This window comes from Erythranthe guttata, chromosome 13, assembly GCF_056151865.1.
Source record: "Erythranthe guttata isolate IM_541 chromosome 13, IM_541, whole genome shotgun sequence".
Classification (NCBI taxonomy): Eukaryota; Viridiplantae; Streptophyta; class Magnoliopsida; order Lamiales; family Phrymaceae; genus Erythranthe; species Erythranthe guttata.
In genome coordinates this window covers 15,744,750-15,757,999 of record NC_142545.1, presented here as the reverse complement: position 1 = coordinate 15,757,999, position 13,250 = coordinate 15,744,750, and the positions used below count along the sequence as shown (strand labels likewise).

Genomic DNA, 13,250 nt, shown 5'->3' with positions numbered 1-13,250 from the left:
TATATTAAACTTTTTCCTAGTATTATTGGGTGCTAACTATGTAGCACGGATACGAAAACAGCTATGCGAGAAAATGAAAAAACGGACGAGGGAAATCAAATGACCCAAAATGGGGGTTAAAAATATTAAAAATATAGGAGTATAGATATAACTATGCTATATAAATATATATAAATTCTTTTTATATATTTCCATAAAATCAATATTATTATCAACTATGAATTTGCAATTCATCAATAAATCATGCAAATAAATGAATAATTATGGAAGCAACAAAAAATATTTTAAAATTTACTATTCAAACATGTTTTCAACTTTTCAGAAATTGCAAAATGGCCCATAAAGGTGTCCGTCATCTGTCCTCGAGCGTCGGACACGAAATACGTTTTAAACACGAATACATTGACTAAGTTAAAGTAACTTAAATTTCATTTTCTTGATTGGAAGAAGTTATATATATTATATATAATCAAAATGCTCAAACATAGAGATGCAAACTGTGAAGTGCTATTTACACATTTATTACAAACATTTTTTCTTGCTTTCTAGTTTTGTTAATTACATTCATGTAATGGAATAATATTGTCTGCAAATTAATTAATTAATTAATTCTCAGTCTCAATTTCTTGTGCTACTTCTCTTATAAGCTTATCTGCCCTGTCATCATGCCCACCTGCAAATTTATAAACCCGGAATCCAAATTGGAATGCCCTCCACAGCATTTTTGCAGATCCATTATTATTCTTCTTTTTTCCATCTCTATTTTCTCTCTTCTCCTGAATTAATTATTATTATTTAAAATCCCATTATATATTTATCATTTAATTTATTTAATAATTAATTAAGAACAAAATATAATTACCTTAAGTGCCAAGTCCATGCAGTTGGAAGAGAGATCCACCATCAGCTCTTTGATGCGTGTAAGAACGGAGAAATCGAAAGTGATATTTTGAGATAGCAATTCCTTTGTGTATTCGTCTTTGGTCCGCTCCAGTGCGTCGAGTTGCAACTTGATCTGGATATGTACGTACGCTAAGCTAGGTTTTCGTTACTGAAACACTGATATTAAACAAGAACGCATTTTTTTGACTAAGAATTTATTACATGATATGTAAGATTTTTACCTTGCTTAAATACTGGTCGGCTTTGTCGAGAAGTTGGGCAACCGGCGAAACTATCGGCCAGTTCTTTAAAGTATTGGCAATTGTATCTAACTTGGTGTACAATGCTGCAGCCATCCTCAAAGCTTCCAACTTCTTATGAGGAAAATCCTCAAATCTTACTAGAACCTATTTATTGTTCATTAAACAATTTATGACTATATCAAAACCAAAAGGGATATATTTATAAATATTTTTTTCATCACCTATCTACCATCTTTATAATAATTCTTATTTTGTTTTTCTCTATTAATTCTCTAATTTTCACTTGAAATGTTAGTAATTTCGTGCATTGGAAAAATTTAAATACTAGTAATAATAATAACTCTTAGCGCCTACATATATATTGAAGTTATAACTCCAATATTAATTGAGTTTATTGCAATTACTACCTCTATATTATATCGAAATTCTAAAAGCTACCCCATCTCTATACTCTATTAACAACAACCCCCTATGCAACACTTCTTTTTAGCACACATGCCCCCAAAACAGGTACTACTAACTTCTTCAAAAAAATTAAATAAGAGGGGCATTTTTGACAATTTGATATAACACAAGGGTACCATTTGCAATAAACAAAAGTATGAATCGAACAAACAAACCTGATTTTCATCTGTGAGTTTCTCAAGGCGAGATTCTACATATTTATTGAATTTAATGAGCTCAGCCTTATCAGATGTTTTAAAGGAGCTGATTGCAATTTTCACTTCCTTAACCGCTCCAGCATATTTCTTCACATCCTCCTCAATTTGTTGAAAGTACACCGATCTGATCAATTCTTAACCAGTACAAATTAAGTATATATTTATATGTATGTATGTATATGTAAGCTATATATATTAATATATACATACGACCTTTTTGATATCTCAGCTAATGCATCGGCCATCCCCTGTTTGCCACCGCCGGCGGCGGCGGCGGCTGCTCCAAATCTAGGCTTTCGTTCGGGGCGAGAGGGTTTAGAGGAGCCTTCAACTTTGCCTTTGACACGTGTGTAAAGATTAGACATGTGAGAAGATCTCTTCAATTTGGTAGCAACAGCTGATGGTTTCTTGGGCCGAAAGCCCAAACCCGGAGGCGGCGGTGGTGCAGCCGCCCGTTTATGATCGACGCCCTCCATTTTATATATCGGTTCGATTTTGATGAAGCACTAAATTTATTTTGTTTCGGACGGAAAATGTATTGATATTTACGAAGAAATTTAATTGAGTATGCATCAAGAAAGATATATATGTTTTCAGACACGCTAATTAATTAACTCAACTGGTGATTATTAAAGTAAACACACGTAATTAGTACGTGTATGTTGAATTAGTCTGATGGTTGATATGCTAATGACAAATTCTACTAGGGAAGGTTAAATTGTAATGTGTGTATAGATTGTTTGAAGTACTGATCAGAAGAACTGATCTTGATGTTTTTGATCTGTTTTGCATGATTTTTTTAATTTTATGACACGACTTTTACTTATGTGGATGTTTGAAAATTATAAATTCGACATTTAGCTTACCTTTTGATCGGTCTTTGATAATGCGAGTTGACTAATTTATAGATGATCTATGTAATTTTAAGAAACATTAAACAGCGTGCTAAATTCAAAGTTCGAATGAAATAAGACGAGAAATGCTAATTTTGCATAATCATTACTTGTAAAAATCAAATTAAATACATTTTTTAGGACTAAATCATGAAGATGGCAAACATATTATAAGGACCGAAACTACAATTTCCCATATTTAGATAGCATAAGAAGTTGTGATAGAAGATTAAAAAAAAATAAAAAAAAAATAAAAAAAAAAATTAAAGGGCCATGAAGAAAAGCTAGCTAATAAATCCTTCACACATATTCTAAAATAAACATATATATGCATAATGTTCAAAAACCAATCACTTGCACAAATACAACAACAAACAATGTAATTTAATTTAATTTAATTTGCTAAACCAAATAGTGGTTAAAGAAAATAAAAGCTAGAGTTTAATTAGCTTATAATCTTCCCCACACAACCTTATCCTACTCCTCTACCTGTAATATATATATAAATATGTATACATATATGTAAAAATTACCGAAGCATCCAACAGGACAAAAACCCAATAAGTGCTGCAGTGTACATAACAACAATAAATTGAATGTCTCATGTATCTCTAACTCTTTTTTTTTCCCGCATTTTTCCCTTTTTATTTTTTTATATTTTTTTGAATAATTAATTATAATTAAACCCCTTTTATATTACATTCATGCAATGAAATAATATTGTGATCTGCAGATTAATTGATTAATTCTCCGTCTCAATTTCATGGGCTAATTCTCTCGTCAGCTTATCCGCGCGGTCATCGTGCCCGCCCGCAAAAGTGTAAACCCGGAACGCGAATTGGAATGCCCTCCACAACATTTTTGCTGTCCCATTCTTTTTCCCTTGATCACCTTTCAATGTTTCTGTTCTGTTTTCTTTAGCATTTGCTTCTCTCTTCTCCTGCATTTTTTTATTTTAAATTAAATGCCAATTTTATATAATTATATATATTTTTTATATATAATTAAGAACAAATTACCTTAAGTGCTAACTCCATACAATTGGACGAGACATCGACCATTAATTCTTTGATACGAATAAGTATGCCGAAGTCGAAAGTGATCTTCTGAGCTAGAAATCTCTTGGCTTCTTCGTCTTTAGTCCTCTCCAGTGCGTCGAGTTCCACCTTAATCTGGATGTGCGTGCGTGCGTGTGTGTGTATATATATCATAATTAATTAATTAATTAATTTCCATGATTAATTATGTTTCAAGAACGATAAATTACGTTTACGTACCTTGTTGAAATAAGCCTCGGCTTTGTCGAGAAGTTGGCCGACGGGGAGAGCTATGGGCCAATTCTTTAAAGTATTGGCAATTGTATCTAACTTGGAGTACAAGGCTGATGCCATTCTCAAAGCTTCCAATTTTTTGCCGGGAAAATCCTCAAATCTCGCTAGAACCTAATTAATTAATTATTATCACATTGAATTAAGTTAATCGAATTTTATTTAAAGAAACTTATAATAATGAAGAAATGAAATGAAATAAAACCTGAGTTTCATCAGTGAGTTTCTCGAGGTGAGATTCGACGTATTTATGGAATTTAATGAGTTCAGCCATGTCAGATGTTTGAAAAGAACCGATTGCAATTTTCACTTCCTTAATTGCTGCAGCATAATTCTTCACATCTTCTTCAATTTGTATGAAGTATGCTGACCTGGATTTTTCAAAAAATAGTTTATTAATAATTATATATTAATAGATATATGTATTTGTATTATTATGTGTACGTGCCTTTTGGTCATCTCAGCTAATGCATCAGCCATGCCTTGTTTTCCGCCGGCGGAGGTAGTTCCGATTTTACCCTTGCGCCCGCCCGATGATCTACCGTCTAAGCTCGATCCTTCTACTTTCCCTTTGAGAAGTCTGTACAGATTTCCCATCTGTGCAGATCTCTTCAATTTCGTTGTTGATTTTTTCGGGCGGAGGCAGGCGAAACCTGGAGGCGGCGGTGGTGCTGCAGCCCCGTTCATAGGTGGTGGTGGCGGCGGCGCCCCCCCTCTCGACGCCCCCATAGGTGGAGGAGGTGGTGGCGGAGCAGCAGCAGCACCTCCTCTCATCATGGGTGGAGGAGGTGGTGGCGGAGCAGCAGCAGCACCTCCTCTCATCATGGGTGGAGGAGGAGGCGGGGGTGCGGAACAACCCCTCAACGCCGCCGTCGGTGGAGGTGGGGGTGGAGCCGGTGCTGTATTTCCAGGTGGCGGGGGCGGTGGTGGCGGAGCATGTGTTGTTTTTCCAGGTGGTGGCGGAGGCGGTGGCGGTGCCGAAATTATCGGTGTAATAGGTGCTGGCGACGACGGTGGTGGAGGAGGAGTAGGAGGTGGCGGCGGTGAGGTAACCGGAGACAGGCGCGGCGGCGGCGGCGGCGGCAGTACTTCATTTGGGATAATATCATTCTTTACTGCTTCATGTATTTCTGAATCGTCGTCTATCCTCCCCACCGAAACACGTGGCCCAATATCCAAAACCTGGGTTTTCATCTCCCGGTCAACGACCTCGTTGACTATCTCCATATCCTCAAGCATATCATCATCGTCATCATCCTCATCATCTTTATCATCATCATCAGCAGCAGCCTTAATAATGACGTCATCGCAATCGTCATCGCGTTCAGTTTTCTCAACCCGCGCCGGAATTTTCTGTTCCAGGGTTTTGGTTTGCACAGCGTATTTGGGATCCTGTACAATTGAAACCGCGTGGGGGAACATGTGGAAAGAAAGCCGCTTCACATCGATGGGGTTCAGTTTTCCGACGGCCTGCACCCTCAGCGGGAGGAGAAGCGGCGGCGAGTAAGACGACGTCGTTTTATCGGACTTCCAAGCTTCCGGCAGGACGGAAGTTGGCGTCGCCGGGGAAGAAGAAACTGAGGCCGTGCTGTCGGAGTAAGACTCCGATAAAGCTTTCCCAAACGCACTCCCCGCCGCCGGGCTGTAATCTCTCATATCTTCGTCGTCGTCCATTTCGTCGAACAATCTCTCTCTTGCCACTTTTATTATATCCTCAAGCATTGCCAATGCTGTCATATAATTAAAAAAAATAATAATAAGTAAGGAAACTACATTATATATTATTTTTGGGTAAATTACGAAAAACCCACAGAACTTAGGCGGATTAAGAAAAAACACCCCACATATTCGTAATTACCAAAAACTCCCTGAGGTTTGTTTGCGTTTTACGCAATTTCTCACCTATTTAACAGAATGTATAATAGACTGTGCACATTTTCTGTTATAAAACTCGATCACCGGTTAATCAGAAGGGGATTTTGGTTATTACGGATAATTGAGGGTGTTTTTTGTTATTTATTCTAAGTTCAGGGGTTTTTTCATAATTTACCCTTTTTAAAAAATATATATATATGAATTAAAATTTAATTAATCGCGGAAAACACCAATAAAAACATACCGGTTTTCTCGATTTCGACGTGCTGTAATTTCATAGACGAATTGTATTTACATTTGAGCATCCATTTATTTGTTGTCCAAAGGTCTCCAAGTGATTTCAGAGTGTCACACAATAATTTCAGAGCCTGTTTCATTCCAATATTAACTTATAATTACAATTAATTATATATCCATTTGCAGTTTAAACAAATTAAAAATCAAGATTTGTAAATAACTAACCTTATGCATGGTTGCATCTTTAATGTGTGACTTAAAATTATCTGGTTTGATTTTCGGATACCGTTTATAGAGATCAGTCATCGTCAATACCAGCAACTGCGTAAAAACCAAAAACAAAATCGAAAAATACGGTATATTATTTACATGGAATAATCGACAAATAATAATTAATTTACGTGATATTTTTTTTTGTGTGGTATATATCAATATATGTACCTGAGTAACAGAAGCGGAAGCGGAACAAGGAGAAAAATCGAGCAAATCCCGGAAGATCGAAATCTTGTTACGAAGTTCTGTCATGGTTATAAAATTGCCAGCAACTCCACTTGTACTACTAACTGTGGATGCTTTCATGTTCCTACCATTATTGTTCTTCGACGAATTTAAGGTTTTATTATTATGATGATTCTCCGACCGCCCTTTTCCCTGTCCGATTTCCCAACGTATATACATATACACATGCATTCAATCAAAAAAATCCATTTTCTTGATCGGAAAATCGAAAAAACGTGCAAAATTAAAGTAATACAAACGATAACGAAAAACGATTTACCTCAAATACGGAAGAAAGTTTCTTGCGAAAAAGAAAAGGTGCGACACCGCATAACGCCCCGGCAGACATGATGGCCAATTAATCACAACTTCTTTTTATATAGAGGTTTTTAATAAAAGGCCTTTTGACAATAATATAATATAATTAAGAAATTACAGATTTGTTTGACAAAAATAATAATAATAAAAAAAAATAAAGATACGTTAAAGAATAAATATTCTTGATGAAAGACTATTCAAATATTTGAATTTAATTAAAAAAGAATATGATGATTTTAACGTGCAGCCCAATGCTGAATGTGTTTCTTCATGGATCCATTACAGGACAACTTTTCTTCTTCTCCCTTTGTTACCAAAAGAAGAGAGAATAGAGAGCCGAATTGGAGAAGATGGATTCTTGGTTTTTTTTTAGGGGACAAAGCTGTGTGTTGCCGTGTTTTTCGGGGGATTTTTATTTTAATTACTGTCTTAATTTTGTCATTAATTCAGTTATGGATAATTAGTTTACTGTCTTTTATGAGTGAAATTTTCCAACGGCTAAATCAAATCCCAGGAGAATAGGAGTTGTTTGTGATATATAAAAATACGGGGAAATTGGTTGTTGCTCCCTGAAAAATATTTCTGATCGGCGAGGTGAAAAGGTGGCTTGCAGGGTATAATGCTAGGGGTATTTTGGTCCATTATTAATGCTTGAATACCTAGTCGATTGTTAGCAAAAGGGAAAATTACGGTATTTGTCCCTCAAGTTTGTACTGATTTCACATTTCGTCCTCCATGTTCACGAAAAACATAATTGGTCCCTCATGTTTTCAACACTTTAAGTCATTTCCGTTAGTACTAACGGAATCAAGTGTGTGTCCGTCACTAATTTAACTGACGAGCTAACGGTAAATTGACGGAAATGGCCGAAAGTGTTAAATTATTAAAACACGAGGGACCAAATGTGAAATCAATGCAAACTTAAGAGATGAAAACTGTAATTTTTCCGTTAGCAAAATGTAAAATGTGACTTGTTATTTAAAAAGAAATTATAGTAGAGGGGTGTAGGTAAATTGCCCCATAAATATATTTCATCTAAAGTACGTGAATGTGTTATTCTTTGGAAAACGAGCTTATGGTTTTAATATGACTTATTTAAAAAAAAAATACTATATAAAAAAGAAGTTTGAATCATTTTGTCAACGGTCGTTTGATCGAGTTTGTCACACATAGTTAATCTAGTATAGTTTATGTATCTCGTATTATAGTTAAAAAAAAAAAAAAAAAGAAAAGAAAGAATGTTTCAACTTTCAACTACTAATCCTTTTCTATTTCTTTCTTTTGAAATATTCAATGCTTAAACATAGAAGCAACAACATATGTCATCAACAATTATAATGAAATTTCCCCAAGAAAATTTCTTACAACGTTCATCAAACTTCATCCCTAAGCATTGTACGTCACTCTATTTAAATTATTAAACAATAAAAAAATAAAAAAACTATAAAGAATTAATTTAAAGACTATAAAAAAAGAAAATCTGGAATCTCTTACCAGTTCTCCATTTATTGTGATCACACACACACATATACCAAATTCAATTTATTTGCAACAGACAAACATGACAACTATATTGAATAATAAATTAAATAAATACCCCACCACCTTTAAATAAAAAAATAAAAAATTACATAAGCAAAGAATCAAAGACTATAAACATTTCTTACAGCTAAGTCCTCAACCAAGAGTGGATGACCATGATGATGTGTTTGATCATGCAAACAGTTTCAATTTGCCGTGAGTTTAGGTTGACTCAACCTCCTCGTATCCTTAACCACGGTTAACGGTTTGCCCTTCTCGAGTTTCGGCGGCGCCGATGCAGATTTACTTCCCGCCGGAACCTTCTTCGAAGCCGAAGCTGTTCTTTCCGCAATCCTCTTCTGCCTTTGTATCACTAGTTCTTCCAATCTCTTTCTCTCGTCTTCTTCCTATATATATATACACATACATACATACACGAGAGTGAATTATTACAAGTAATGTACGTCAGATAAGAAAAGAAATCGAGACAGTTAATACGATTTTCTTTATTACCTTCAATAGCTTGGTCTTTGGAGCCGTTAACCTGCTCGACGGAGAAATCTTCTTGCTCTTAACAAGAGGTCCGCTCTCGATTTTCTTTCTAGTGGGGCCCACATTTTTCTTGCCGTTAGTATTTTTACCGTTTGCTTCCGGAACTTCCGCAGCGTGACCGTTTGATTGGTCAACATCGGACGATGATAGTCTTTTATTATCAGCTTCATTAAATGAAATCTCGACTTCGTAATCCATTTCCGGGGTCCACAGCCCACCGGAAGATTCCTTCGATTCCCTCACGAGCATCATGCACAGGTCGTCTGGCTCGAACGACGCCGACTTGGCAGCTGGCGCGGCCGGAACCGCCACGTCTGCATCCATGCTGATATCGGTTGACCTCCAGTGCGAAACATAGTGCTGGTCAGCCGATGACCTGGACTCTATCATGAAGGAATCATCCACCACAGAAGCTGCTGCCTTTGCCGTTTCTTTCTGAACGAAGTTTCTTTCATACGACAGAGAATCGAGATTATCGGAGAATCCCAATTGCTTAGTACCATCAGAAGAATTAGCAACAAACCAATCTTGGCCGTTTCTTGTTTTGGTAGTGGCGGATAATTCCGAGGAAAAATCCGGTGGGCCCCCCATCGTAGCAGTACCTCTCGACCCGTTATTGAATTGTTGTCCGAAAATTGCATTTTCATCTTGAGAAATGAGTTTCTTCGCATTCGAGTGCACTTCCTCACCATTAACAAAATCCAGAGCGCGGGCTCTGTCACCATTCTCCCTCTGAAAAACAAGAACCGAATCATCACCGATCAAGGGCTGCCTCGTAATTTTCTCGGACTCCAATTCAAAACCGTTGCCAACTTTGTCTGAAGTTTTCGGCTCGTCTTGACTCATTAGAATATTCTGGAACGTATCCCACGCATTACTATTATTATTATTACCACTTCCTTTCGCTCCTTCAGAAATGTACGCATCGAAATCATGTCCAAGATTGTCTTCAGCATAGCCATTCAATCCGTTTCGAGCATTCGATCCCCGTTTTTTCTCTCTACTCTTGTGTTTCTCCAAAGAAGCAATCGCACTATTCACTCCCCCTCTGATCGAAGCTTCGTCGCCGGAATATTCCTCTTCAGAAAGCCCATCGTTCTCTTCTCCGTTCCGCCTCTGCGAAGTAATATAGTTTATGTTACGAATAACGACCGTTTTTTTCGAACTCTTCTTCTTGTTCTTTTTCGCATTCTTTTGCCCCTTCGATGGAGCCTTCTTTTCCTCGTCCGAATTGCTCGCAGTGTCTGAATCACTAGTCGCAGTTTGTTCTTCATCTTCATCTTCGTCAGAGTCGTCATACATTGTCCCGTTCGTGTCTGAAGATTTCTCCTTCTTCCTAGACGAAGACTTCTGATTCTTCGAAGGAATAGGTGGGGACCATCCCATGTGATGACCTGGATAATACGGCTGCACAGGTGGCATACCTGGATGATAAGGATAGCCTTGGAAGTTGTACATATACGGAGGCATCTGATTCATCCATGGCATCTGCTGGTTGTTCACATTCTCCGTCTTTTCAGACACTGGCAAATTATTGTCTGAGGCATAAAAGAAACACTCGAGATTAGGAAACGAAAACAATATCTATTCGAAAATATTTCAACCAAAAATTATATATATACCGTTACTATTACCTGAATTTGTTGGAGTGATAACAGGGGAGATTCCATTGCCAGGAATATTAGTTTGATCACCGGTTAGCATAATTCCAGATGCTCCCATAAACGAGAGGTCGGTCATAGGGTAAGCTTGTACTGCAGCTAACTCGTCCATCCATTGATCGTCGGAATGCTTTTTCTTGTAAAGCTCTTTGAAATCAACGCACGCCTCTCTGCATCGACGATAAAAAGGATTTATTATATTTGAATAATTTAAAAAAAAAAAAAAGGCAACACAATTAAGTGTTAATACTTTAGACGCGATGCTCCGAACATGTCGGCGAAGCATATGAGGTCATCAATGGTGTCCATTTCATATCCCGCCACGACTGCACGAGCATAAGCCATGGCTTGCTCTTTCTGCAGTAACGCCTTTCGAGTATCCATAAGGCGTTGAAGACGAACTCTGTAACAAAAAAATAGACGACTCGGTTACTAAAAGTGTTATAGAAAGAGTAAATTCGAGGAATTTAGTAAGCGAGGAATTATCAATTACCTCGAATTTTCTCTCAGTGCAGCTGCGTGATCTTCTTCTTCGGAAGTTAACTAGAAAAGCCATGACAAAAAAAAAAATTGAATTATGTAGGAAACGCGAAAGATTATCTACTTGTTAGTGTCGGTCAAAATCGGTCAAAATACCTTTGAGGGATTAGTTGACTTTTTCGTGTTCCCATCGACAACTGACAAGTTCCCTGAAAACACAATGTGCTTAGTATTTAGTAAGCAAAAAACTAATACAAGTACCATTTTCAAGATGTATCTAAATTCGAATCTTTTTTTTTTATTAAGAGATGCAATGGTCGTTCGTACCTTCCCCTGGATTTCCCGTCTCCTCCACGTGAGGAATTTCACTAGATTGAACCGAATCGTCGATCTGCAGAATTTCCCTTTCTATTCGTATAATCCTCTCGAGAATTTCAGGAGTGCTCACAAATCGTACAAATCTGCCAACCACAAATCGAAAACAAGTTGAATCCCTCGTTTAATTCGTAATAATCCTCCCAAGATTCGAACTTTTTTCACCCGATAATTACTCTAAACACAATTCAACTTCCACAATCTTCTCCCTTTGTTCATAATTCAGGTATGGCATGTGATCAATATAAATGATTGTCAATTAATTACAAATCCAACCATCCAAGAGACCAAGACAAGTTCAACAATAAACATTGCATCAAGATCAGACAGTTGTAGATTGAACTAAAGTCAAATCTATACATATAAATACATATATAGATACAAAATTACCTCTGAAATGTGGCCTTAGTGAACCAAGAGGCATCATCACCGGTGGCGGGCGGGCGGAGAGTAATCGAATACCCGCCTTTCGGAATCTGATCTTTCGCATACTTCAAGTGAGCAATGAAAGGTTCAACTAGCCCAGATGCCAATTTCTCATTTTTCTTCCCAGAAAACACAACAAGATCACACCTTTTTTTTGCCCCCCAAAATCAAAGCAAAACCCAACAAAAAAGATCAAATCTTTATCAATACCCCATTCATAAAAATCCAATCTTTAACGAAATTCAACACATTTTCAACATGTGGGTGAGTTGAAAAAACAGAGTAACAAAGAGTAGCATACCTTGTTCTTGTTGGGGTGAGCTGGAACAGGGCGTAATCGAGAAGAGCCTTGGAATCCATACTCTCTCTCTCTCTCTCTCTCTCTCTCTCTCTCTCTCTCTCTCTCTCTCTCTCTCTCTCTCTCTCTCTCTCTCTCTCTCTCTCTCTCTCTCACAGTATGTGTGTGTAAGAGAAATAAACCTTGTTCTTGTGTTATAAGGTTGTGTTATAGAAAGTGTAAGTTCATGTTCTTGAATGTGACATTCACAAACTTTTATTTTTTCCGAGTCTTAACTGGAGATGAGAGAGAGCCAGCGAAGAACTGATGGAGCATTGCACATGGGCAGTGTGTGAGTGGTTGTGTGCGAGTGTGTGTGAGAGAGAGTGTGAGTGTGTGTGAGAGAGAGAGAGATGGAGAAAATTTTCTTGATTAAAATTAAATGTAGGGACCACGAAATGCCGACGAGCCCACCTTTTCTCCATTATTCTGCAATTACACTATGCTAATCTCGTGTGGGGAAGCTGTACCTAAATCTTCCTAATTATAATATTTAATTAACATTTCTAGTAAATTACACAATTATTATAACATATACTATATTATTTCAATAAATTTAGTATTAAAAAAAATTATTATCTATATTATTGTTGATCAAGTTGCAATTGTGGAGATGATTAGGGAGGTTGAGTGTGAACGCAATTATTTAAACAAGAATGGCCCAATGGGCCATCCTATATAAAGATAAGTGTGCCGATTTTATTTGCAAATTTAATGAAGCATAAATAAGAAACAAATGAAAACAACACTTGATCTTGATTTGTTGGCCGGTCTTTGTCGACTCGATTTAACATCCATAATTGTGTGTTAGTGCGAAACGAGTCATAGTTGTTGACTTTTTGTACTCTTTCTAATTTTCAATTCTTGTGAAGATTTGATTGAATTTGTTTTCTTCTTCATTCTTCATTTTTCCTTTTTCTTTGTTCCCATTTAATCAAGAAT

At 36.9% G+C, this 13,250-nt stretch overlaps 3 protein-coding genes across 3 annotated transcripts; all 3 read right to left on the bottom strand.

The window, feature by feature from the left end:
* Positions 1-431: 431 nt before the first annotated feature.
* On the bottom strand, positions 432-2,381 carry LOC105968369 (uncharacterized protein At4g04980). Its single transcript, XM_088811830.1, has 5 exons — positions 2,021-2,381; positions 1,766-1,931; positions 1,125-1,289; positions 863-1,015; positions 432-776 (listed from the first exon to the last, which is right to left on the bottom strand). The coding sequence occupies exons 1-5, from the start codon at positions 2,281-2,283 to the stop codon at positions 606-608; spliced, it is 918 nt and encodes a 305-aa protein (XP_088667956.1). The 5' UTR covers positions 2,284-2,381; the 3' UTR covers positions 432-605.
* A 628-nt stretch (positions 2,382-3,009) lies between these two features.
* Positions 3,010-7,410, bottom strand: LOC105968370 (uncharacterized). The gene is made up of 9 exons (XM_088811593.1): positions 6,919-7,410; positions 6,582-6,791; positions 6,366-6,461; positions 6,148-6,271; positions 4,477-5,758; positions 4,234-4,399; positions 3,978-4,142; positions 3,720-3,872; positions 3,010-3,640 (listed from the first exon to the last, which is right to left on the bottom strand). The coding sequence occupies exons 1-9, from the start codon at positions 6,985-6,987 to the stop codon at positions 3,443-3,445; spliced, it is 2,463 nt and encodes an 820-aa protein (XP_088667719.1). The 5' UTR covers positions 6,988-7,410; the 3' UTR covers positions 3,010-3,442.
* A 1,001-nt stretch (positions 7,411-8,411) lies between these two features.
* LOC105968798 (disease resistance protein (TIR class)) lies at positions 8,412-12,761 on the bottom strand. The gene is made up of 10 exons (XM_088811946.1): positions 12,426-12,761; positions 12,273-12,350; positions 11,936-12,118; positions 11,498-11,631; positions 11,327-11,379; positions 11,184-11,233; positions 10,941-11,093; positions 10,664-10,860; positions 8,991-10,567; positions 8,412-8,884 (listed from the first exon to the last, which is right to left on the bottom strand). The coding sequence occupies exons 2-10, from the start codon at positions 12,329-12,331 to the stop codon at positions 8,684-8,686; spliced, it is 2,607 nt and encodes an 868-aa protein (XP_088668072.1). The 5' UTR covers positions 12,332-12,350; positions 12,426-12,761; the 3' UTR covers positions 8,412-8,683.
* Positions 12,762-13,250: the final 489 nt, after the last annotated feature.

Bases quoted from the DNA above. Each gene is read 5' to 3' on its own strand.
- LOC105968798 (XM_088811946.1), bottom strand. From the start codon at position 12,331: ATGGATTCCAAGGCTCTTCTCGATTACGCCCTGTTCCAGCTCACCCCA. The intron at 12,119-12,272 runs GTATGCTACTCT...GGCAAAAAAAAG, and splicing joins CTCACCCCAACAAGAACAAG to GTGTGATCTTGTTGTGTTTT. The intron at 8,885-8,990 runs GTAATAAAGAAA...ATATATATATAG, and splicing joins CAAAGACCAAGCTATTGAAG to GAAGAAGACGAGAGAAAGAG.
- LOC105968369 (XM_088811830.1), bottom strand. From the start codon at position 2,283: ATGGAGGGCGTCGATCATAAACGGGCGGCTGCACCACCGCCGCCTCCG. The intron at 1,932-2,020 runs GTCGTATGTATA...AGAATTGATCAG, and splicing joins TTAGCTGAGATATCAAAAAG to ATCGGTGTACTTTCAACAAA. The intron at 1,016-1,124 runs GTAAAAATCTTA...GTACATATCCAG, and splicing joins CCGACCAGTATTTAAGCAAG to ATCAAGTTGCAACTCGACGC.
- LOC105968370 (XM_088811593.1), bottom strand. From the start codon at position 6,987: ATGTCTGCCGGGGCGTTATGCGGTGTCGCACCTTTTCTTTTTCGCAAG. The intron at 6,272-6,365 runs GTTAGTTATTTA...GGAATGAAACAG, and splicing joins AAGATGCAACCATGCATAAG to GCTCTGAAATTATTGTGTGA. The intron at 3,873-3,977 runs GTACGTAAACGT...ACGCACATCCAG, and splicing joins CCGAGGCTTATTTCAACAAG to ATTAAGGTGGAACTCGACGC.